The sequence below is a fragment of the Macrobrachium rosenbergii genome, chromosome 21 (assembly GCF_040412425.1).
Source record: "Macrobrachium rosenbergii isolate ZJJX-2024 chromosome 21, ASM4041242v1, whole genome shotgun sequence".
In the NCBI taxonomy this organism is placed as follows: domain Eukaryota; kingdom Metazoa; phylum Arthropoda; class Malacostraca; order Decapoda; family Palaemonidae; genus Macrobrachium; species Macrobrachium rosenbergii.
In genome coordinates this window covers 42,914,797-42,942,187 of record NC_089761.1, presented here as the reverse complement: position 1 = coordinate 42,942,187, position 27,391 = coordinate 42,914,797, and the positions used below count along the sequence as shown (strand labels likewise).

General features: G+C 37.6%; 1 protein-coding gene across 1 annotated transcript; it reads right to left on the bottom strand.

Moving 5' to 3' along the window:
• Positions 1–29: 29 nt before the first annotated feature.
• On the bottom strand, positions 30–26,029 carry LOC136850012 (uncharacterized). The gene is made up of 5 exons (XM_067123561.1): positions 25,889–26,029; positions 19,064–19,750; positions 16,682–16,918; positions 8,997–10,735; positions 30–5,570 (listed from the first exon to the last, which is right to left on the bottom strand). The coding sequence occupies exons 4-5, from the start codon at positions 9,058–9,060 to the stop codon at positions 2,209–2,211; spliced, it is 3,426 nt and encodes a 1,141-aa protein (XP_066979662.1). The 5' UTR covers positions 9,061–10,735; positions 16,682–16,918; positions 19,064–19,750; positions 25,889–26,029; the 3' UTR covers positions 30–2,208.
• Positions 26,030–27,391: the final 1,362 nt, after the last annotated feature.

Sequence of the window (27,391 nt, the reverse complement as noted above, 5' to 3'; positions counted from 1 at the left end):
TGAGTGCATGCACACATAAATACGTTACATTTTTTTTTTTTGCTTTGCTTGATTTACTGTACTGTACCATTTTTATTACAAGTTTAGTTTATTCTGTGTATGATTAGCACACATAACAGTGAACAAGAGATTATTTCATCTCTAATCACCATAAAAATATTTAAAATGCTTATTTGATATGTGGGCTAGACAAAACCCAACAGGCTGTACCAAGTTCACTGACAGATGGAACTGAGTCTGGGCATAGTACATACCCTCCAGACTTGATTACATTTATAATTTGGTTTACAAAAGTACAAAAAAAAAAATGCAGTAACAATATAAACAAGAACACTATAGCATAAAATATAAATAAAATAATGTAAGACTGTGTGTGTTACTGTATTAAGCTGACTCTATTTATCGTAAAATGGACCATCATAAATGGGGATGTACCTGCAATATATTATGCCTGTATATATATATATGTGTGTGTGTGTGAATATATATATATATACAAAGAGAGAGAGAGAGAGAGAGAGAGAGAGAGAGAGAGAGAGATGCTTGAATATAACTGAGAGAAGAGAGAGAGATGCTTGAATATAACTATCTGATCACAATACTACACCACTGAAGCAGTTTCCAGATTGGCCTGCTAAACAGTAAACTGAAGTTATAAGGTATGATTAACAATGCAGTCTTATCAATCAATTATTAATCAATAAATCCAAATGAGTTTCACCCAAAGCATAAATATATGTAAGAGCATGAAAAACAGATTAATTAACCTGAGATGCAACAAAGTTATTGGGAAAAGGACCAATGAATACAGCAACAAAATTATTCATCAATTTGTCCCAGAAGCCTAAAGATGCAAAAACCTTTCTCAGACCCATTCGAGAAGAAATTTCGTATACCATACAAAAAACACTGATCCGGAAGAAAATTATTCCAGAACACCATATGCTTTGTTCCAGAACACTATATGCTTTGACGGACAGGTAGATGGAGCCTGCTGCATGAATCAAAAATAAACTAGGATGAAGATGATGAACAATTAACCGTGAGTAAAATAAGACGAATGTAAATAAAAACAACCCTATTACTTTACTAAGAGTAATTTCCATTGCTGATAGTGCCATCCCCAAGTCATTCTGGTACTCCTTCCCTACCAGTGATAAAACATGGGGGCTTCCTATCAACGGAGTACATACCACAGATGACTCGAGGCATTGCTCACCTGTTGATGGCTCTATCCTTGTGTAACACCACACTATTCTGGTTAGTAGGGTGAAAGTAGAATATACTGTATTGAAGGAACGTCGACTGTATTTTAAAATTTGTACTCTGAAATAGAATTATCCCAGCAATTGTAATTACTTTCCAACTTTCCTTCAGGTTCAATGCTATTAATGGCTAAGCTTTAACTGCACATAAATTCAGAACTTGAGATTTGTGATAAATATGCTGCTGTTTACAAAAACTTAACATTCAAGAACTCATATATGTACAGGACATACTACTGTGGTAAACATCACGTCCACTATTACTTCATTTGAACCAAACATGTACAAGTTGGAACTACTTCCAAGTAATATTAATCACTTACAATATAAAAATAAATATACACAAAGAATTGTAAGAAACTTTTGTGGCTCATAATACCTACAAGCAATATTAAACAATAATAAATGTACAAAAGTTGAAAATATTGCCAGCTGGTATTACTCATCATGAATAATACACATGCACTCACACACATAAAAAGGATAAAGAGATCACCAACTGCTATCATCCACAAAGTTACTGAAGAGATTTAAACTGGCTACTTGCTTTTCTGGTTTAGGAATGACCTGTCTAATTAGATTTTTCTGCAAAGAACCTGAAAATGTTTCAGAAGTTTTTTTGTCTTTCTTTGTATCTGCAGATCCCTTCCCTGGGTCAATATTAAAAGAAAAAAGTTTAGAACTATTTTCCATATCTATATCAGGAATTCTGCTAAAAGGGGGCAACAATGGACTAAAGTTTCTTGTTTGTGGGGAAACATTCAATGAACCACTACTCTTTTCGGAACAAACCTGGGATGAGGTAACATCTTGTCTATTATCACTCTTACAAGCAACTCTAGACAACCTTGACGCTGAGTCTTCATGACTAAATCTGACATTTTGCAATCTAGAAATATTTGGAGGGTCAGGAATATCTCTTAATGATCTTGAATGAGATTCTTCAAACTGCATACCAGACAGGAAACTTTTCTTCCTGTTTTGAAGATAATCTTTCATGCGCTCTTCCAGACAGAATGTCCTCAAACAATCCCTTCGATGAAAATTTCCCAAATTCTCTTGTAGGTGAATCTTTGAGTCTTCTCTTAGATGGGAAATCTAATTCAATTTTTGTGGGAAATTCATCACCTTCCTGAAGAGATGAGAAATCAAAGCCAGTCACTGATCTTCCACTCTCCCTCTGTCTTTCAACTGGAAAATCAAGAGATATGCTTGATGGAACTTCTTTACTGAATCTTTGTGATGAAAACTTATCACAATCAGCTTCAAACTGAGAATCTCTCAGTTGTTTTCTGAGGCCTTCAAACTCCAATCTTGGTGATATGTGTGTTTTTCTAAAATGTTTTTCAATGTTATCTTTTGACAGATATTTATCAGATGCTCCCCGTGGTGGACTGTCTTCACACTCCCATTGAAATGTGAAATCTTCACACTTTTTTTGTACGCAAGAATTTTTTGCTTGCCTCTTGGGTAAAATACCTTCAAGTTGTAGTTTTGGAGGGAATTCTAGCTTATACTCAGACGAAAGTTTTGAGTATGTTGCTGTTTCTTTTTTTATGTTATCGCCAAGTAATGAACTTGGATTTCCCACTGATCTACTTCCTTGTGAGTCATCGGAAAACCAACTGTGCTGGAAAGGTGAATAAGAAGACACTTCGTGTTTAGCAGACATTTCTTTATTTTGGATATGGAATGTGTTCATAATGGAGTTAGAAGAAGGACTGTTTAAAGAAGTATTACTTTGCTTCAAAATCTGATTAAGAAGCTTTGATTTCTCAGATTGGACAGCAGCATAAACTGCTTTTAACTGCTCATGAGATCCCGAATACAGACCATTTTCCAAAAACTGACTCTGAATATAAGCAATAGTATCTGTCTCATTTTTTCCTAAACATTTTTCAGCAATCAAGGAAATTTCTAAATCTGGATCTAAGGCTTTCAAAATATTACATAACCTTTCATTAGCTTCCTGTATTATTACACGCTGAACAATAGTCATGTTCTCCTCTTCCATCAGTTTGCTTAACTTACTACTAATCAAGTGTAGCAAGGTTTTGGAATCCTTATCATGTAGTACCTTAGTGGCCTCCGAGCCAACTGACTTGTAAAGTAGTGCCTTGTCGTACAGTACTTTTAGTGGCATCTTCAAAACATTTAGTCGATCTCCTAGCCTCATCAATATCTCAAGTACCTCCATAATATCTTCTTGCGTACCAGTTCCAAAAGATGGAGTTGTTGATGTAACCTCATTAGCTGATTCTTCTTCATTTGCAGATGGCAACACACTTCTACTGGAAGATGAAACTTTTGAAGTTCCAATATCACTTTTTATACTAAGATTTCTAGCCTCAATTTTTTCTAAAACTTCTGCAAACAGACCTGACTTGCTTGCTTGAAATGGATGTATTTGTGAAATGTGGTGTTCAAGGGAGGCTGTATCGATTTTAGGTGGAAATATAAGGTCTGAGCCCTTGACACTGTTCTCTATTTTTGAAATAATCCTACCTCCAGCAATTTCATCACCACTGCCCCTTCTCATGCTCTGTGATCCTACTATGAACTCTTTATTTGCAGCACCACTCAAAGAGCTTTTTCCTACATCATCAAGAGGAATCTCTTTGCTTAATTTCAATAAAGTGTGAATCTGCTCATCACTTAAAATGGTTTTCAATCTTCTTAATTCGTCTTCCTTTACATCAAAATTTACCTCAGCTCTATCTTGATTTCTCGTTGTCTTATCCCTTGAATGTTTCTCCAAAAAACAAGATAACCCTGGCAAACTTTCTGTTTTGTCTTTTCCAAATGTAGTGCTTCTATCACCTTCACATGAATGATCATCATCACTTCTCTTACCTAAATTGGAAGTGTCCAGTCTCTTCTGTATAATTTCCCTCTCCCTAGATGACCCATGTTTTGATATATCACTATTCTGCTTCACACTGAACTCTCCTTTGTCATCTGACTGTCCTTCACTTTCTTCTGAAGATGACCTTGACCTCTTCCTTTTAGACATGGTAACATGGTCTTTTTGCTTTTGTGAAAATCGTTCACTTTTTCTTGAAGATGACCTGCTTCTTGATCTCTTCTCTTCTTGCTCTGCCATGAACTCTTTCCAACCTTCTGATTGTGCTTTACTTTCCACTGAAGATGACCTACTTCTTGATCTTTTCCTGTCCAGCTTCCTAATATACTCTTTTTCTTTCTGTAAAAGTCTTTCGCTTTCCCTTGAAGCTGAACGTCTTTCACTTTCCCACGAGACTGACCGACTTCTAGACCTGTTCCGCTTCTCTTTTGTGATAAAACTATTTTTCTTACATGACAAAATATTACTTTCAGGTGAGTAAGATCGACTCACTGACCTGTTCCTTTTTAATTTCCTACTAAAATCCTTTATTTGTCTTTCACTTTCACGGGAAGATGACCGACTTCTTGACCTATTCACCTTTCTGTTGAACTCCATTCGCTGCTGCAACCCCAACAAAGGAGTACGGTTCCTAGATAACCTTGACTGCTTAAGCACTTCCAGGCATTTATCTCTCTTACTTATCCAACTTAATTCTAAAAGCTGTTCTAAACGATGTGGCCAGTGTGCTTCCCAGTCTTTTGTGACATCATATGTATTAGGGTCACCCCCAAGACCAATAATGCATTGCATTTTCTTGTCTCTGTAAATTCTAAACTCCTTCTCATGATCAGGATGAGCCTTGGGGTTCTTCCTATATACTCCACACTCTTTATTATGAACATCTCTTAAAGACATTAAAGCCAGAGTTTCTGGACTTTTTTCTCGTGGCGGTGATCTAGATTGTGATGCTGATGAATAAAATTTCTTACCAGGAGATGGAGACCTGGAATAGCTTCTCCTATTTGACAGTCTTGAATTTTTGCTACTACTTGTTATATTGTGAACTCTTGAGCAGCTATCTGCAGTTGGGAATGACACAGACCTCATGTAAGATCTTGTGTTTTGTGGTGGAGATAAAGAACGTGAGTTACTCCTGCCAAAAGTTGAAAAAGAACGTAGAAGGTTCTTTTTATTTAAAACTGGTGAAGGCTGCCTATGTCCTTTATTAAATGGTAGAGCTTCCTCATAATCCCTATGCTTAAAATCACTTCTCTTGTGTCCACCAGCTGGTTCTGAATGCTGAGTATCTTTTCCATGTCTTTCTCGTCCTGAATAAGATTCAAAATTCCTGCTATCACAAGATTCTAAATCACTTACGTCAGAAAAGCTGTGATCTAGCAAGTGTGAACTGTACTGGACTTTCAGGGAAGGTAGTGCCTGATGGCCCTTGCTCCAAATGCCTGAAAAAAGTAATATCTATTACACATTCATATCCAAATCTAAACACAGGTAATCATAACAAACCCTCCCCCCAAAAAAAGAAAAATACAACTGTCAACCTAAGTAATGAACACAATAAAATGCTGTCAATCCTTCATCAGTTCAAGTACAAATGTTAACAGACGGCATAATTAGTTTCAGACAACTGCACCCTTAAATAAAACTGCTTCAACACATTTGAAAGAGAAGACTGTGGTGCTAAAAATTTCAAACAAAATAAAATGAAATACTACACGTGTATAAACAGCATTTCCACATAAAACATGGGTAACTGAGCTTTAAACAACTGTGTTTTCTGAAAAAATGTCATGTGTATCATAAAACCATTATGGAGGCTGAGCCAAGTTTTCGTATTTTCCCTTTGTTATCTTGTTTTCTTTTTAAACTTTACTGGTTTTGATATCAAAAGTAAAATGCATCTAAAGCATAAAAAAATTCTATTAAGAGATATCAGCTGAAAATTACTGTTCCCAGCTAGAGAGTCCTGTGACGTGACTGGAAGACAACATATGTAACATTATTAAGTGTACGGTATGTCAAATTACTTTATACTGTAATGTATATTACTTTATATATTACAACCCACCTAGTATTCTTCACAAGTTTTTGAATTCTTATTTGCCATCATGAACTCAGAGGTTTAAGGGATTACTGTTGCCAATATAAAGCAGACTTTCATCAAATTGTCATTCAGTAGTAGAATGTCTAGGATCAGTGAGAATGAGAACTGAGGCAATAACATATATACGTCCAAACATAAAAATTCAATTTTATTTCCAAAAATTACAACATTGCTAGAGGTGTAAGTGATAGTGAGGGCAAACCCAAGTCTGTAGTGTGCCTAATTTGGCTAAAAAAGTTAAGTGCTTCATATGATTTTTATAATGATTTGCTAAAAAATGTTAAAAAAAATTTCAGATTAAGATTTTCAGCTCAAAATTCCCTCCATCTGAGAGCAACATGGAAATACTCATCTTTGGGAATGACCTAACTATACTTTCATCTATTAAATCACTGCTAATCTGCCTTTTTAGACATCAAGCAAATATAAAAAATAAATTTTAAAGGTAATTTGTATTTTTTCTTAGGCATACAAACTAGAGCCTATTATATATGAGTATCATTCAATGCAAGCTGGATCAGTCGAACTTAAAGATAGGGGGTGAGTGAAAGAATGCCCCCTTACTCACCTTGTGCCACCACTCCCTTCTTTCGGCCAAAAGGACACAGTGCAGCAATAGAGTAGCATTCAAATTATGAAGGGCTTTGGTTTATATATCTACAAAAAAAATACAAATTACTTTTAAAATTTATTTGTTCCTATGGAAATACAAACCATCACCTTTTATATAAGAGACTTACTCCTTAGGTGGGAAGCTATCTCTGCAACTACCTGGAGTTGAATTCCACCCTAAGTAGTATAATGCCCCCAGTTGTCCATGCAAGCTTGTCCTGCAAGCTTCTACTGGTCTGGTGAAATGTCAACCAGATTATTAGGTCCCTGGATCAGAGTACCCTCGATAACAAGGCACTCAGGTAAGGACAAAATTTGGAGAACTGCAACATCCCTCGTACAGGATCTCTTGTCAGAAGGTATCTTGATTCTAGCTGTCAACAAGTACTGTGTTCAGAATATGTTCTACCATATGCACTCCTCTCTGTTAAAAAAGGGAGGACAGAGGGAGAAGTCTTAGTAAGACTGGATGTCCAGTGTGTGCTCACTTATATCTTGTCTGACTGGCGTGTACTTAAGGGAGAGTCTAGTTATTCTAAATTTACACTTTCAGACTTATATTAGGTTTATGATACTTGGATAAGATGCTTTTATATTCAACCTGAGCTAAGGTGCTTACACAACTTGTTGAGGGGCCATCACAGGTCATAAGAAGGCATCCAGAGACTTGTGGGTGGTGTTCCCCAAACAGAATGAGATAAAAGTAGTCTACCTACACTGGACACCTGCCCTCATCACCAGAAATAAAAAAAAAGTTCTTCCGAAAAGTGAGGCCACTTTCCTGACATTGTGTGCTTTTGCATGAGAAAAGAGGCCAACTTCCTCCTTAGAGGAGCAGATTGACTGATTTATGGTTACTAAAACTGGTGTCACAACATCTAGGTTATTGACACACAAGCCTGCTAGGTCACTTCATGAAGATTGTACTAATAAAAGGTCTTCTACACTCCAGGCTCTGGGAATGGGTTCTTTTCAAATAGTACTTCAAAGCACTGACCAAGTATATCAGCATCTCACCTGGGTTGCCACTAACTAACTCTAAGACGGAGGGATTCCAGATACTCTCAAATTTCTTTTCCGGGAGAGAAGATTTATGAGTTTTCCCCCACAAACTCAGAAACAAAAGAAAATGAGAGATAAGACTACCACTCCTCTGAGTGATGAACAAGGATAGGCCATGTAACTCCCAACCCTTTTTTCCAAGGCCACAGCAACACACACAGACTCCTTCAGGTGTGTGCCTAAGAGCCCATGGGACGATGTGGCAGGAGCAGACTTCTTGTCCCAGTGAGAAGGCATAGACACACAGTTCTGCCTAAGTACAACAATCACAAGCTGGTGATCTCATGAGCCCATCTCCTCTGAGAAGAATGAGCGCATGTGAGGAGTCCACTTGGACTTCTCATGGGTCTTGCTGGTATTCCATGCCCGGGAGTTGAGGCCAGAACCAAAGATAATGAATCACCAACCAGAGGATCTCCCACTGGATATACTACAGCCACCAAAAGCATCCTCCTTTGCAGCAGACGATGAGGCTGGTGCAACTAAAGAGGCACAAGCACCACCACCAGACACAACATGAAAGGAAGGTTCAGAAATCTACTTCTCTTCTGCCAGGTTGTCTAGAAATGCCACAAAAGACACACTAATTGACTGATTGATTTATGGCCACTAAAACTGGCGTCAAAAAAGAGACTGACTACCAGGGATGTCAAGTGTAGGCCATATCTTTCACAAGTATCTGAAATAACACAATCATATGAATGCAAGAACAAGGCTGCTGCTGATGGAGCAACTCCCTCAGTAGTCATGTTATCCTCAAAGGAGAGGGCATAGGCAGACTTATTGACTCAAGTGCTATCCCTCCAAGAAGGGGTAGCACTACTAGCCAGTGGGAGGGAAATGGAAGAAGGTGGGAGAAAAGAGCAAGAAGGATTCAATGGTATCATCAGCGGTGTATTAGTGGTGACATAAGGCAAGGGGTATCACAACACTCACCCCTATCTCCACCAGTATGCAACCTTGTTACCAAGGTCAGCAACTGCTCTAGCATGCACTGAAGGGTACTCCAGCATAAAAGGTAGTGGTTCATATTCCAAAGGAACAAAAGAAGATTGAGCACTAAATAAACATATGAAATAAGTAAAAATACCTTCTTTCCATGCTGTGTGATGGACCAGGAAGATCTCCAGATACAGATGTACGTCTTCTACCATCTACTGTTCGATCATCACCTCCATGTGTGTCTTTATTTTTGCATTCCTCAAAATTCTTCACATTATGTATGTCTTCACTTGCCTCAATATTGCCTGAGAGGATTCTTGCACTGCATTTATTTATAGCAGATAAAAGTGCAGCTAACCTTAGGGATCTGAAATTTTCAAACTTAATTTTCAAAGCACAATCTGCAAATATTTTATATCGTTCAGCCATTTTTTCTGCCACTGACGGAGAAGGGTGCACACCATCATAGAGTACTGACAGTGGGATTCTCTTAGTACCTCTGTCATCAACCGTTGTTTCAGGGATCCAGAAAAGAAATTTTCTTAAATTGCAGAAATTTTTACCAGATATTGTTAGACATAGCATATTATAAAACTGAATTATATTCAGAACATCTTTCAACTTGTCTTCCTCCATATCAATTGTAGGAGTAACAACAGTGTGATTAAATTCCTTTTGATGAAGATCCACTACATACTCTCGATGTGATAAAAGATCAAACTCATACATAGTACTGAAAATCACACTACAATTGTAAGTGAGCCTTTCAATATGCTTTAAAATTCTACACATATTCACATACACTTCAATCATCTTATTTGTTTTTCTATCAATGTTTATATTTTTATCACTGTTTGCTGTTTTATGAGAACTTGAGAAGTCAGGCACAAAAACTTCCAGTTTTTTATGATCCTTGCACTCTGGATTGGGCACTAACTTGCAAAGATCTTTTATTCCTAAAGAGATGACAATTAATGAATCTCTGGATGAACAAATTTCCTTCATTACAGGATCTGATGCATTAGACAAATTACTAAGAGTGAGATCCGGGTCTGTTATGATTTTACAGTTGTAACGGACATCTGCTGGCCAGGCCTTTCTCGTATGTTCTAACCTTGAGTCACCAACAAAGATTACTTTACTGAATCTACACCTTGTATCTAGAAATTTCTTTATATCTTTAACAAAAGCACGTGATATATCAAGAGAAATATCTGAATTCATTTCTAACCCAACCTCAGAACTGGATGAATAAGACTTATCATTCTTAGCTAGCATCTTCGGATACTTCTTTATATCAAGAGAAAGCGTTGGAAGACTGTTTTTCAAATTATATCTATTATAGGACCTTATTACTCTCTCTAATTTATCTTCCATTTCTTTCAAGCTACTGATATCAAACTGTAATGTGAGGTCATGATCAGTGTCTTTATGTAACTTCAACTGATTTTCATGAAATCTCACAAGGTGTACATAATTAACTGTTGTAAAATAAACTTCTGATCCAGTGCCAAGTAACTTCAACATTTTTTTCTTCTGCTCTTTGGTTTTTTTAATAAGTTTTTCCAATATGTCTTTATCACTGGGATTCTTCATACTTATCTGCTTGAAAGGTTTATGTTTAGAGAAGTTTTGACATGCTTCAACATCTTTTAAACTTACAAGGTCGTAAGTACCAACACTGCATAACATTAGTGTCTCTACTGGGATACTCAAATCAACTTTTTCTTTGGTAAAGTCAACAAGCTCATCTATAATCAGTTGAGGTTTGTTAAATACCTTAATTTCAAACTGTGATGTATTTTCTATATCTTTATCAAATTCAATTCGCCCATCACTTAGGATAATAACTCGCTTAAAATTCTTCCAGTTACTACTACAGCTAACCTGAAAAGTAAAATAAACAAAATTACTAAATTAAAAGCAAGTTATTAATCTTAAAAGCTCAAACACATGTAAAACTTTATTTCTTGGACTAAGAAACAGCTAGAGCAAGGATATCAAATGGCTTTGAAAAAATTTGCAAAATATAACAAACATTTTTTTAAAATCTTTCAAACAACAATACTACAATTTCCCCCTAACAGGAGGTGGCAGTGTAGGTGTTATCCTTCAGTGTTTCCTAAACAACAAAAATGACATTTTCATGATAAAATAGTTTTATTGTATATACACTTACCCAGTAATTACTTAGCTAAGAGTTTCTACTTGAACAGCAGCTTAAATTTTGAAATTCTTGGTAGTGACTTTTGATTTGTGTAGGTGACAAGGCCCTGCCCACTTTCAGGGTAAAACAAGAGGAACAACTAAGCCAGTAGATCAATTTGTTTATGCAAAAATGTCCATGCATGGGGAGGAGGGAGAGGGGCTCCATCCGTAATTACTGGGTAAGTTATATATACAACTTTATCTTATCATAAAAATGTCATTATAATGTCAGTACCTTACCCGGTAATTACTTGGCTAATCCCACACTGAAAGGTGGTGGGAATTGTGGACAGTAAAATAACATTCTACATATAAAAAGTTAATGACCTAAATAGGCTAACATTGAGACAATGTTTGTTGTTTCCTTACCTGGTGAGAGAGCTGTGCAGATAATTACTGCCTCTGGCTGGCGCTCATCTCAACCTGTAGAGACGTGGTGGTATAGCCAGAGTCGTCTCTATGGAAGTGGGATATTCTGCAGCGAAGGAGTACCGAAGGCTGATAGAGTATACAGCAGGAACTTTGTGACGAAGGTCAATACTGATGGCCAACAAAGCTCAGACAATTGTCCCTGCCCAGGATGCAGTACCAAAACACAATAAAAAAAACAAGCAACAAAATCACCTACAGTAAACCCCTGTATTCGTGGTCCCACTATTCACGGACGCATGTATTCGCGGACTCGTATTTGCGGATTTCTCTATGGAGCGTATCTACCCATTATTCACGGAAAATTCGCCCATTCGCAGTATTTTTCACTGAAAAATATTCACAAATTACTGTATTTTCATGACTAAATGCACTTTTTGTGATAAAACTATTAAAATATTCAGGTATAAGCATTTTTAGAGTTTTTTGTGTTTAAACTATCAAAATACATAGTTCTAAGTGATTTTTGAGGGGTTTTAAGTATTCACAGATTTTCGCTATTCACGGGGGTGCGGTACGCAACCCCTGCAATTACGGGGAGTTTACTGTACACCACAAAAATTAACAAGACCACTACCCAACACTAAAAAACTGGTGGGCACTCCATTCTTGTACCCTCCAGATTCAATAAAAGTAGTCCTAAATCTTGAGTCATGCAAATCATTCTCTGTAAGTCCTACATGCATCGTTTCTTCGTGAGAAAGCGAAGGAGCCAGTCATCTAAATAGAGTGAGATCTTCCCCCCTGCTAGATGAAGCCTACCCACCAGGGGAGTGAGTACCCTCGTAAAAACTTGTGGGGCAGTTGAGAGGCCGAAACAGATAAACCAATAAACTCGGCCTCTGAAGACAAACCTGAGGTACTTTCTTGAATCCTCCTGAATAAGGATATGAAAAAACACATCTGCATGTCTAGGGAGATCATCCAATCCCCCTGACAGATGGATGCAAGAACCGACTATGTTGTCTCCATACTGAATTTTGTCTTCTCTATGAAAGTATTCAAAGCACTTGTGTCGAGCACCAGTCTCCACCCCCCGGAAGACTTGGGTACTACAAAGAGTCGATTGTCAAACCCCTTCGACTCGGATTTCCTTAGTAGTTCTATGGCCTTCTTTTCCAGCGGCTGGAAGACTTGGATACTACAAAGAGTCGATTGTCAAACCCCTTCGACTCGGATTTCCTTACTAGTTCTAAGGCCTTCTTTCCAGCGGCTGTCTCTTGACGCAACCTGGGATACAACAAGCTGGTCTGAGGGGGTGACTGCTCATTGGCAGATGCCACTGACCTCCCTTGGGAGAACGGTATGCCTCCTCCCTGGTTCAGGGGAGTATGGCAGTGACCGATGCCTAAGAGAATCAACGGGACGAACAGCCACCTCCTCTACTAACACTTCACTTTCACTTTTCTCATCGAACTTATCCATAAGGACATGCATCGATGCCCCCAACTGGGCTACTATACCTACCACCATATTAAATCTCTGATCAAATTTATTTTCCACACTGGCGAAGCGATCAGTCTTAGAAGTGTGAAAGCCAAGAGCAGAGATAGGTGGTCTAGGAGTATGAACTGAAACAGGGGAAACAGGAATAATAGGAGGAGATACAGCAGGGATATAAACATCATTGGGTTTAGGAGTCAACTGACTAGCTAATTTCTCGCGGGCTTTAGCGGCTGCATTCCTCTTGCGATCTTTCTCCAATTTATTTAAATGAGAATCCAAGGTCTTCCATCTACGTTTGTCCCAATCCCTGCATTGTCGCAAGTCAAATTAATGGTACAAATTACAAATTTGCCCTCTGCAATTTATGCACAGGGAATGAGTCAAAAGTTATTTTTGTTAACCAGGTGCTGCAATACCGGAAACTAGAAGAGCTAGTATCTGACATACTAACTAGCTAAAATTCAAAATCAGTAACAGTCTCAATCAGGAAAAAACAATGCCAAAGGCTACCATACAAAGAATACTTCACTGGATGGGAAGAAACAACTGTCAAAACCAAGCTGCTTAGTCAACACGGTGTGTGGACGATACAAGCGGCAGAAACAAACTGATATCTATTGGCTTAGTTGTTCCTCTATCTTACCATGAAAGTGGGCGGGGTCTTGTCACCTACACAAAACAAAAGAATCGCTGCTGCGAATTTCAAAATTTAAGCTGCCGTTCGAGTAGAAACTCTTAGCTAAGTAATTATTGGGTACGTCACTTATATAAAACTTAACTGTAATTGCACCATACAATATTAATACTGTCTAAAAGTGAGTTAGCCAACCAAAACAAGTGAATACTTCAGAGATACAAAGCAGTGATTATAGCTAATATAACAAAGCTGTCTCCAATTCAGGGAGGCTATAATTCACTAAATTTGATGGAGCATGACAGCCAACAATTGTGAGGGAGGCAGGTTATATACATCTAAAGGTAAAAATCAATTTTTTAGTTTAAAAAATGACAGATTGACAAGGATGGAAATGGGAAGTGTCTTTCAGTACACTCACCCAAGAATGATGATACCCAAACCAGTGATTGCAAGGCTTTGTTTGAACTGACAACTGCACTTAACAGAGTCTAGGTAATTGGCTCCTTTAGTTGTATGTCCATCTGTGTCTAACTATTAGCATACCCCAACAATCTATGTACTGGTAAAGGTATTTATACAAGGGTAACTCCTGACTAAATGTTCTGTAACTTAAGGTTTTGGGTTTTCATAACTAGTAAAAAGTTAAACTTAATCTGAAAAAACATAAAAATTTGTGATCTCTTCAAAACTACATTTGCCTATTCAGAGAATGAGTACTTTCTGGAATCATTATAAAGTTCCCTTTGAGATGTAAGCTCTAAAAAAGGGTCTTAAATTGGCAATTTACATTCTCAGCAGTCACCAAACAATGTTTTGCCATAGATTTATCTCTTTTAGATAGATGGGTTTGTGGCAGTAGGTTTCTGTTTCCTAACATTATCCAAATCCTCTTCATCCGACGACACCGGTGATAAGGAGATGTCAGTCGTAGACTTTAGCAGTAGGAGAAGGCTTCTTCAGAAGAACTTTGATGTCATCCAATTGGTGCTGGATAGGAGCTAATGACGGATCAACCACCACAGGTGCGGGAGCTGACACCAAACACTTGGAAGAAAAGACTGGGAGGTCGAATGTCATTGGATGTTTGAATGCTACTGGGCGCTCGGGCGCTACCGAGTGTTCGGGTACCAATTAGTGCTCGGCTGCTGCTTCACCAACGGGCGCTACTGGGCACTTGTGGTTGTGGCTGGAAGAAGAACGTTTGAGCGCCAAAAATTGACGTTCCATATCGGGACGAACTGGATAAAAATGTTCTGGGTTGTCCCAGAAACTGCAAGAGGGCTCAGACTCCTTGACCCTCTTGCAAGGCACCTGAAGGGAGCAGACTGCATCCACTGCATGCCTTTTCAATGGCTGCAATTCATCCTGGAAATGCCACTGGCACCTCTGTTCAGGACTAGACAACTCTGAACTAGAGGAAAGACCAGGCACATCCGAAAAGACGCCTTTTCTTTGGCTGTCTGTCGTAAACTGGGACTTGACTACAGGTCCGACTAAGGGGGTGATTACCCGTGGGCAGACCCCACCGACCTCCCTTGGGCTTCCGGTATGACTTCCCCCCCACACTGTTTAAGGGAGTAAGCCAGGGACCTTTGCCGATGAGAATTGGCAGGACGGGCAGCTACCTCCTCCGCTAAAACTTCACTGACACTTTTATCACTCATTTTGTCCACTTTGTCCATAATGGGTCGAACTGGAGCCCCTAATTGGGCCATAGTGGTCGCGATCAAACTGACCTTCTGCTCGAATCTTGATTCGAGGCTGGTGATGGCACTGGGGTCGGAAGTGTGGGAGCCAGGTAAAGGATCAGGTGATACAGCTGGAGAACTGGGAATAGGGGACACTGAAGGTACAGAGACAACAGGAACATCAATATTACTGAGAGACCTAGCAGAATCCTGGCTAGCTACAGTCTTACTATCACTACTAACAGTTGCCTTTCTCTTGTCTGTCCCTTTCTAATTTAGTAAGATGAGAATTTAAAACCCTCCATTTCTTTTGAACCCAGTCTTCACATTCAATACAAGATAATTCAGCAGAACATACTTGCCCCCGGCAAATGGTATGTGAGTTGTACTTCTCTTAGTTAATACAGTACTAGTCGTGCCTGAGTCAGACATAGTTAACAAGTCGACTAACAAAAAGTCTTAAATCTTGAAAAAATGAGTCTCATATTGTAAAATAAACTCAAAATTGTGAAAAATCAGTCTCCGAAGAAAACCTATTACTGTCTAAACTGCTGAAGGCTACCAAAAAGTAAATATACTTCATCAATTGGCATAAACCATCAACCAGAAAAGTAAACGAATTCAAACTCAGCTGACTGCTCACAACCTTCGTCATAACCCGAAAGAAACAAATTGAAGCTCTTTGCTGAGTTGATCCTCTTTTTCCCAAAAGTGGGTGGGGCCAGTTACCTACAAAAAACACAACAATAGCTTCTACGAACTTCAAAATTTTAGCTGCTATGTGAGTTGAAACCATAGGCTGTGTAATTACTTGGTAAGTTACTGATATAAAAAGTAAGATTATATACTAATCCAATACAATATGTACTGCTGTAGGGACATGAGTCATGTTACATTGGTGAAACTATGCCTAAAAGAATTTGTTGATTTGAGAATAAAGCTTTAAGAAGAAGAATATTCATGTGCGAGGATAAAGCGGAAAATATCATAAAGATATCAGAAAGATATGTGAAAGCCCCAAATACAGATGTGATAATGACAAGAAGGATATAGTTAGGACATATCCTTTGTATCACCTGAGAGAGAATAGTATGTGATGGTCTGAGCTGGGATCCTGTGGGCATAAGAGCTAAAAGATCCAACCCACATGAATGAGAGCTATGAAATGGGAAGCGGAAGATGAGTGGAGATTTATGAAATTGAGAGTATATGAAAGAAATGAATGGTAGAATTTCACAGAGGTCCTTTCTACTGAACAGCACTAGAAGTAATGACAATGATGTACAGCAGATGAAATTACAAGATAAAATGAAATTTGCTTAAACAGTACATGAAAAATTACTGATTTTTCATTGCTAACGGGAGCATAAAGAGACGGCATCCACATGAAAAAAAAATGTAATCATGTAAGAAAGTTGAACATACCTTCTTTAACGCAGCAGTTTTTCTTAGTGGGGGAGATGGAAGGTCTTCCAGCTGGTGCATCATCAAGTTAAGCATCTGACTGTACGTGTAAGTTCTCTGAAAGCGTTGAATCCCCGAAGTTCCTTTGAATTTAAAATCTGATTCTTCAAAGTCACCTTTCCTAACTCTCCTAGGAGGTGAATTCTGCCTGGAATCACTTTTCTCAGCCATTTCTATATTGGACTTAGAACTGTTTTCCTGCAAGAATAAAAAAGGTTTACATGGTTCACAAAGCGAAGCTATTAAACTTTTTCTAATATTTTCCTCATCTAAGAACAAAAAACACCAAAATAAAATTGCTTTCCCTAAATTTTGTCAAAATTTTAAAATCAAACCACCTATAAAATAAAAATCATTTAGTGACAACCCTATATGCAAACCCCAAAACCAGACAAATGACAAATGGAGACCTGAGTTTATCAGCATGGGTGAAACAAACTTGAAAAACAATAAGCACCCAATCACAGAACTATATAAATGAAGAGGCCCGCAGTACCCATCAGCCTTTAACTAGGCAAGGGGTGCAAACAACTCCAGGAAAGTAAACACTAAAGAAAATTCTGTGAAAGTGAGAACAGTAAATATTGACAAAATGGTAAGAAAGAGCAGGGAGGTGGTGATGCTGGCACAAATAAGTGTGAACATACATCCTCAAGAGGTTAGTATATACAAGAACAAAGATAATGAGCAGTAACCTACAGATATATTCATTCTTGTGGAGCGGAGCCCAGACAAAATGGAATTACTGTATCATACAAGTCCAAGATGAAATTACAGATATAACAGATGGAGACTGACTAAATGAAAAGATAATGGACCTTTGGGAACCTGATGACGATTTTATTTTTCCTCCATTTTCTTCCTCTGAGATTCTGATGATGATTACAGTTGCCATCAAAGGATATTTTTAGGTATTAATAAATTCCCAAAGTCGTAGAAAAGCGTCATAACAATGAAATTTTATTATGATACGGATGCTTGCTATTGCTATAACAACCAGTAGGTGGAGCTTACAGCCAGTGAGTGTGTATTTACGGATATAGCTCATGACCTAGCCTGCGTGCATGATTGACCTAGTTTAGACTGATGAGCAGATTACAGTGTATAACTTATATTTTTCTTAGCATTTGCCGTTTGTCAATAATATTTTAGTTGATATAGTTTAGTCATTAGTGATTACAGTGACAGTGCCAAAGTGCAAGAAAGACTTTTCTTTTAAAGGTAAGAGGCCCACAAACTTGAGAAAGGCCTCCAGAGAAATGCCAGAGTGGTCACCTTCCCCCCAATCCCAAGCTCCACAAAGTGTTCAGTGGGAGTCAGCAGAGGAGAAACTGCCCCCTTGGGGTTAGTAACAATAGGTGGAAGTTTGGAAGGAGGAAGGAAGGTGCGCAACAACACTTCAGTGTCACCTGGTGGAGTATTACCCTACAATGGCACCTGGGAGAACTTGTTCTCCTCCTTCCTCAAGGCAAACTTCATCCACTGTTCCAATGGCCACTCTTGGCATTCCGAACCAGGACTGTCACAATAGCTATGTGCTTCATACACAAGACACAAAGGATATGTGGATCAATCTGCACTGAAGACGACAACCTATTACAAGGCTTATTTGTGCCAGGACAACATCTCATGTTCAAGGGTTTGACTTATACTCAATCTCAAACATCATTGGACAGGTTTCAGTGAGACAGAAATATAGACAGCCTCACGATGAATGCAGTGGAAAAGAAACAGGAAAGAGAAACAACCCCAAAAGCATAGATGCCTGTCATTTTTATGGAAGGGGACTCCCTCCTGGATCAATAACATCTCTGCTCTCTATCTTCATCATCAACTCCCACACAGGCCATCAACTCCCCTAAGTACAGGTGAAGTTTGAATAAGTTTCTTTTATTTCCCTATCTATTTAGGTTTTTTGTATGATTTCTGCATGCTAGGCTTGTTAAACTAGAATTAAAACCTTGTATTTTTTGGGGTCTAGAATGGATTAATGCAATTTACATTATTCATTATGGAAAAATTTGTTCAGTATTCAGACAGCATTCTGGAACAAATTAAATCAAAGTACTGAGGTACCACTCAGCAAATAGTGATGGTGCAAAGATGACAGAAAAAGAAAAAGTTGAGATACGAAAACAACGTCCACTGGTGCCATGCTTCAAGGCCACCTGCATACCCGTGTGACCAGCACAACAGTGAGTTGTTGAAGGTACTACCCAGTATATTTGAACTCACTACAAACACAAACACTCGTTAAATGCCTTGCAACTTTTCATCGCTTATAACATGACATATACCAAATGTAAAAAATTATTGATTATATTTTCTGTACTAAGGGCTTACCTTTTCCACTGAAGATTTTTCCCCCTTTTCTAATCTGGCTCTATGTTTAGCAGAAATTTCCTTCTCTTCCAAATTTCCTCTTCCTGAACTGTTTTTTTCATACCTGCCAGCAAGAATGTCTTGTTTTGAGGTGTTTTTCTCACAGAATCTCCCATCCTGTCTCCTGCTTTTTTCATGCAAAGAAATATTCCCCTCTCCATATCTGTTATAAGCAGCACCACCTCGAAAACCTCTTGATATTCTTCCACCTCTTCTATTATCTCGGTATCCAAACTTTCTATACATGTTTCCTCTATTATTATTCCTGTACGATGAGAATCTTGAGAATCTATTTCTATTTCTAAACTCTCTTTCACTGGATCTTCTCCTTCTTCTTGTCTTGTTGTAAGTTTCAGCAGATGTGTCTGAGGCCTGACATTTTTCATCATCACTTAGCTCATCCACTACTTCAAACCCTTCCCAGCTGATACTATCAACTTCACTGTCCCCCATACTGCCTTCTTCTCATAAGCGAGTTTTAAATCTTATATTCTTGGCATCAAATTTGTACTGTTCATTATGAGAAGCACTTGTGAATATACCAGCCAGACAATTCATTAGTCAATTTTTCTGTGCTGTAATTCACTTACAACATTTGTGCCTAATTTTGAAGTCTTTTCCCTCAAGCTTCATATTTTGTCGTTGAACCTGAAAAGACAATATAAACTGTTCATAACTCTGGATTTGGTATGAGATCAAATAAAAGCACTGCATACATCTATACTTACGAAACTCGTGGAAAAAGCTATTACTTAACCTATCATAGCTTGTACTGTAATAGTTTCACTGGTAATTCTTCCTAGTTCAGGAAAAATCACTAAAGATTATAAAAAATACCAAAAAAACCAAGAGCCAAATTTCTCCAAAGATATACACTGTACTTGATACCAACTAAATCTTTAAATAGTGTAAAATTTCTCCAAGTACAGTACAGTGTAATCTATTTCTTCCTTCAATAACAACACTTTAGGAAAAATGAACTGGCTTAACATATTTGAAAGTCCTTGATATCTTTTAGTTTATTTTATCTTCTGACTTCATAAGAAGTTCTAACAAATGAACACAATAAACACACAACCATCACAGCAATATTTGCACATGTACATTTTGAGAAGTCTACTGGTTTCTGAGGAGGGAAAATAAAATATGAGTTGATAAGTAAGCTTACACACTCTCAGAACTTGAAAATATAAATGAATATTTTCATGAGAAAATTAATTATTTGGATACTTACCTGCTGTTAAAGTTAGCTTATATCTTGGCACCTAATGGCACCAAGATATAAGCTACCTTTACCAGTAAGTAAGATTCATTCCAAATAATAATAGACACCATACCAAAATTACAGCAAAGAAACTTCATAACTGTTACTGGGAAACGTTTCCCTGAAAATGTCTTAGTATCAGTGATCATTACAATTTTGTCCCAAAAAAAAAAAAAAATCAGCAAGCTTACCATAATACTTTCTGATGTCAGACAACTTGGAACAATTTTCTTTCAATGAACACCATCAATATTTTAGTAAACATTCGCCTGTGTCCACCACCAACACAGGGAGAACTAATTAAAAGTTCAACGACTTTAGGCTCGATACTGCAGTTGCTCATCATCCTAAAACTTATGGTAACTAACAGTGGAGGATCAAAGTTCACTGCTAGATATTAAAATCAAGTCGTTTCTTCTGAAAGAATATTTACAACTACTAACGCAAACAAAATTTTGACACAAAACTTAAAAACTGTGATCTTTCCAAACAAACCAACCCTTCACTTTGCATGCACCTTACTCCACAGGTGACGCAATGAAATGGGTATTCAAAATGGAGTAAAGTTTACCTACTGACTGGCTACCATGGAATTATATGAAGAATAAGGAATGTTCCCTAATGAAAGGACCTCCATAGCCAACAGTGCATCATTCTTCTAATGCAAACAAGCCCAATTTACCAGCCTGGGCGTTGTGTACCCTACATAAACGAAGAGTTTATATCTCAGGAAAGCAAAAATTTCTTTCTTACAAATTTGAAACATTCTGTTACTCATATTCAAACACTTCTAATTCACACCATGACCAACCATCACACATTAGGAAAACTGAAGCGAATAAGTTTGGTACAGTACTACCAAACAACTCACTCCTATTTACATACTGTAGATGTAAGAATGTTATCTGTGCTTCCTTTAACCAGACTACAAAGTCAAATCTTGAGTCTCACGGGATTGGCTTGAAAATTTAAGGAAAATGTTAAAATTAGACATATACCTGGATAGAGTGTAGTAGAGGTATAGCAAAATATGCCTAAACAAAAACACAGAATGGAACTTACCTGAGGACAAATGCACATGTTGCAAAGAACCTTTTGGGGAGTTTACAGTGTGCTGGGAAAGGTATACCACAGACAGTGCACAGCTATGGAGCTGTAAGGCAGTGAGGGTGGTACAGAGTGCTGTAAGTGCAAGCTCAAGCTCAAAATAGGCAAATTTTCCCAACAGGGATGCTACAAGCAGAAACGCTTGAATTGCACCCAGTGACAATCAACAGTCTATGGTATAGTTTCCTTGGCTATACCCACCTCAGTTCATGCATTAATAAGCAATGCTGCACCACCCCAACGCCCGAATGATACCATGGGGGCTCACTATAACACCAGCTAGAAATGCTGGTGTCGTGGCTGTCGAAGACACCCATTTACTACCAAATATGTGCAGCTGACATAATGGAGTGTGCTGGGAAGAATTAGGAATGAGATGAGGTAAGATGCCATAAGGAAGGTCATCATACATGAAAAAATCCCCAACACAAATACAATCATGAAAATATTAAGGTAAATAAGACCATGACAAATGTGGCAAGAAGACCCACACTGGTCTTGGTAACTGGTAATGTACTGATACTTGGAAAAAGTAGCATCTCAAGTGTTGTCTTCTTATGAACAACCACCTGATCAAAGCAAGATCACTTTTGACAATGACTGAACTGATCTGAACAATCACCTAGACAAACTGCCATACTACAAACTATAGCAGTTCTTGTTTACATTCAAGTTTTTTTTTTTTTTTTTAATAGCCAAATTAACTACTTACTAATTAAGGAGCTGTAATTGGCATCATGGCTGGAAAACACAAGTATGAAAGGTGGTATAAAGTAAAATGGCAAGGAATGTTTCAAAGGATAGGACATTACCATGGCACATGCACAGTTGTGCTGTGACAGCACAACTGACATACTTAGGAGCAAATGTGAGGAAAATTACTAAAAATTGCACCCCAATAAGAAACGAAGTATGAATAGTAAAAAAGAAAAACACTATAATTTAGTTGTTAAATCATTTTCAATGATTTTGGTAAGGACAGAAAATGCCTTATTTCAACTGAAATACTCAAACTGTTACTTTGTTGTACATCAACCTTGTTTCATTGTACAGCTATAAAAGACCATAGCCTACCAGACCCAAGCTTAGGGTATGCAATATTCTAGGTGTATGGATGGTTACAAGGGCAGTGCACCCTAGGTTAATGGAGGGTTATGTTACGATGTATCGCTATAAGTACCACTGCCACATTTTTTAACACGAGATGATGAGAGGTAGGGAGATGAAACCAAAGCACTAAGTTAGCTTGGGGAGGGTAAGGTTATCTCATACAATATAACCATGCAAATACCACTGCCCCACTTTTTTACAATGGTTAACGGAGGAGTCTGGGCTGGGTACGACCTGCCATCCTGGGTTATGTTGGATTAGGTTGAGAAGTAGCCTATCTGTATATATTACCATTTCCACATTTTCAGGTTTTAAACAGCATACTTTTTCCTACTCATTACAGACATAAAACATTTAGTTTTCATTCTGCCTCTTTTGTATTAGAACAATTCAAATGTTTTTGGTTCCCCAAACCAAACCCAGGATTCCCACTGTGGCCCCCACAATAATTATTAAACAGCTTACATCCTGTAACAGGGGAGGTTATCATTTATTACACTAGTTTTTCTTACGAGATATAATTCATTGACTGATTCCCTAGAATTTGAGTTACAGTATTTTTCTTATTTGCAGAAGTCTTTGGAAACGATTATTAACAAGTAGGGGTCTATTTACATTTTAAATCATCCATACTTCCTTTGTACACTGATGCCCAATTTTTTATTATTACTTTTTCCTGTCTGTGTACCAATCGGTCTTCCATTATACGATCTTTCCAGTGTCATCAGCCCTGTTGCATATTTGGTATGATATCATGAAGCGTCCATGAAAATTCTTTCATGCGCAGGATAAGTGGTGCTCAAGAATTACACTCCTATACAAGAAACAACGGAAACTATGCAGTGTCACGAAGCAAGTTTTTATAATTATTATATTAAATTCAGCAGAAAAACATAAAACACTATTAAAAACCACATTCCATCAGATTTACAGTGAATGGTGCCATTGCAATACAACCAGTTTGACTTATTGCTTCAGTTTACTTTTTTCTTCTATTTTGCACTATTGCATATTTCAATTTAAAACTCTACCTGCTCAAAGAGAAATTACCTAAATACTACACGGATGTTACTAGAAAAGTACAGAACTTCCTTGGAAATCTTAAACTTATATCTTAGTAATTAATTATCAGGAATATTCAAAGTATAGGTAACAGTTTGCTGTATAGCTCATCCAAAATAATTTTCTAACAAAAATATTCTTTACAAAATACTTAAAGTTGGGATTATACATAGATAAGTTCATGGTGCTAAAAACAGACTCAAATTTGGTAGTTCATTGTTAGGACTATGATGTTCTCACAACATTATTGACCTTACAGTATTTTCAAAACTCAAATTTCATCCTGGAAACTACTTCTAGGAATAGACCAGGACTGGATAACCCATAAATATTAAAGTATGGTAATTAAAAGATTCAAAAATAAGCTCGTTAGAAACTTTGTTTTATACAGATCAAGATTTCACAGTGTGCAGTGAAGGGTTAGACAAAAATTTAACGAGATCTCTTCTTAAAGTTCATTCTATATTATAAAAAGTATTTTGTCACCTCATTTTTATACTAAAGTCACAAATATATATGAATATTTCCTACTTTTTCATAAAAATAGTTTTCTGAAATTAGTTTCCTTTTGTAACCACTGCTGTAAGGGCATTGCTACTTTGGTGCCTGCCACTGAAACTTTAATTTTTTTTTTCATACAATTCATAAAGTATTAAGAAATAAATGCTCCTAATCAACCATTCCTCTCTTATACTGAGTTTCATTTGAATGGTTATTATAAAAAGTCTTAACTCCTACTATATTAAGTAAACAATGCAGAATGATTATTTTCAATAATCAATCTGCTCTCCTGAGGCAGGAGGAAGGAGAAGAATCAGTATGATGTACTTTCATGATTTTGCAGATGAGAGGAAAAGTAACCTTGATTGAAAAAAAGAAACTGAAATCTATGATGGTCACCATTCAGATTAACCCTAGAAGAACCTAGCATCACCCCGCATTATGCTTAATGCTTGCCCTAATGCTGACTGTCACCTAAGCCGATGCACTTTCATCAAAAGCTCACCACTCACTCTCAATCCTGACTACTTTAGACCTTAGGTAGGATGAGTCTCAAATACTCTTGGCAAATAAGAGGGTAAAATTCATGGTGATAGACAACAAGGTTTTATTTTTTACAAAATTCTTTTACCCCCAATGCCTTCCTAACATTTTACCCTACCACACAGGAATGATCATTTGTAGTTAAGGCATTTTTTCCTAATTATCTTTGGATATTGTTACATTATAGCACCCAAAGTTACTTATAGTGAAGAATTTGATTATGATGAAAGTAACTCAAAAAGTGATTAGGCTATGACAGTAGTATTGCGAGTGAAACTAAAGGTCGCAACCCCACTATAAACTTCAATTTACAGCACCTTAAGTTAAGTTAGCTGGGGGGTCCAGGGGAACTAAGCAGCCTACCCCACCTTCCCCAGGGAGGTAAAGTTCCAGCTCCCCAAGTTAGGTTCAGTTAAGTGTAGTTAGGTTAGGCTGCAACCCTATTCATTATACAGGGGCCACTGACTTGAAATTCAAGCTTCCAAAGAATATGGTCTCGTTAGGTTGTATTTCATATGATATGCCTATTAAAGTTTAGGGGTAGACTAGGCCTGACCACATGACCCTTCCATCTACAATGGCTCAAATATAATTTATAGCTCCTTAGCTTTGGTCAATTGAGGGTTCTAGAAAGGCAAAGGCGCCCCCTTCCCCAGGGCCAGGTAAGGATCCAGCAGCCTAGGCTAGGTTATGTTAGCTTGAATGCATCCTTGAATTTCGTTTGGTTTATTCTCCACTCAAAAAGCCAAGGGTCCCATTGTGGTCCCCAATGATTGCAAGATATAAGCAAAGGGACCCAGTATCTCTAAAACCGTTAAAACTTTACTTTAGTTGCATGGCCTGAATACCACCAGGTTACGGCCTCTTTGGGGGGTCCCCCCCCCTGACTCTGCCAGGTCAGGGCACGCCGCCCTAAGTTAGGCTAGGTAGGTAAGATCAGGTTAGGTGAGGTACTGGCGTTATAGGAAGGGTTATGTCTATTTACGTATGAGGAACCTGTCCCGGTCGACGATTGGCGGGAATCAGGCCGCGCAACTACAGTTTTACCTCTAAAACTACTTATTTGCTAACAAAATGAACGTCTATGATGTTCAAAGCACGCATTGGTCTGAAGCATGCGAGGAAAATCCATCCACAATTTCAACTCTGAAATGCGATTATGGTTTAGCCTACAGTTAAAAATTTACCCATATTTTTACCTATCACGGTCCTTGTGTACTATAAAAACCGTTGCCAACTGCAATCAGTTAAGTGTCGTCTCGTAGTCAGATGCAATGTCACATAGGTTAGAGGAGGACGGTGGAAACAAATGGCGTCGGGATATGTTTACATCCACATCTGACGTTTACAATGCTGATTTCCATAGACATTCGATAGTTATTAGATGACGACTTATCCTGATTATTTTCATTAACTTGCGTTTGGTTCGGCCATATTGATTTTCTTGTAATGGCGTGGCTCCAGAGAAAATAAGACATCCTATTCTTTGACAATTAATGACTGACAAAACGCCCAATGCAGACGAATTTATTGAAAAGATTGATGCTTTTTCTTCCAGCGAAAACTACTAAACCAATAAGACGTTATTTAAATACCATACCAGCTACAAGATGAACGCTTGGTGTTATCCTACTAAACAAAGTGATAAAATGCAAAATAAAAAAAAAAATAAGGAAATCTGAAGAAATAAACATCAAAGCTGATAACGAGTGAAAAAAGTTTTCGGAGATGATGAAGAGGTGATTGTCATAAAGTATACAAAAGATGAGAGTCTATGGCTAAAAAATTTGGTAAAAATGAAAATGACCTCGGAAAGATCGCAAAGTTAAACTCTGAAATATGAAAGATGAACTATATAAAAGCTTACCACAGACACGAAGTACCATAGGAAGGATATACAACGAGGTGTATGTACACAGTAAGTGTGTAATGTCAATGACAGATATCACATATTACAATGCATTATACGAGTATGCCAGGAATTTGGACATAAGCGAGCCAAATAAACAGGAAAACTTGTATGATCAGAGCACAGGAATGACAGCTGGTTAATGGATAGCAATTCGGATGAGAAACATATGATAAACGTACAAAGAAGACAAAATGTGTGTGTGTTAGTGTATGCATGTATGTATACATCTGTAAATGCGTCGGAGTGTATTTGTGTACCATATTAATTTTGTTTAAATTAAATTTTTCTTATATTGAATGGACTGTGCTAGCCCAGCATTATAATTGTTACCATACTTCCCCTCAAAGCAATAATCTGTACTAGGAGCGCGATTCTAAAGTTTTAACTGTGTATTTAAACATGTTTGTAATCTAGAGTAAATAACGGGAAAATATATAATACACTGTGAATGATTAGGAAAAACTATCTAGATTTATTTTTTCCAGAAGCTAAAACTTCATAAAATATTTATTGTGTTTCAGTAAGGAATAATTTTTAGGTGTGATCCACACACTTGGCTAATGTGATAAAACAATATTAGTTTATTAGACAAGAAAGAACAACATGGTAACACATAGATTCAAATTTCCATTTTCTATGAAAACTAAAGCCGTTGTAAAACTAATGGTTTATTTAATGGCGGAAACTAAGTTATCATAAATCCGCTCCCGCTATAAAATGTGTACTATCACACACATGTATACACACACATTATACATTGTAGGCTATACATGTATAACGTATGTACGCA

Bases quoted from the DNA above. Each gene is read 5' to 3' on its own strand.
- LOC136850012 (XM_067123561.1), bottom strand. From the start codon at position 9,060: ATGGTAGAAGACGTACATCTGTATCTGGAGATCTTCCTGGTCCATCAC. The intron at 5,571-8,996 runs GTATTTTTACTT...TACTTTTTTCAG, and splicing joins TCACACAGCATGGAAAGAAG to GCATTTGGAGCAAGGGCCAT.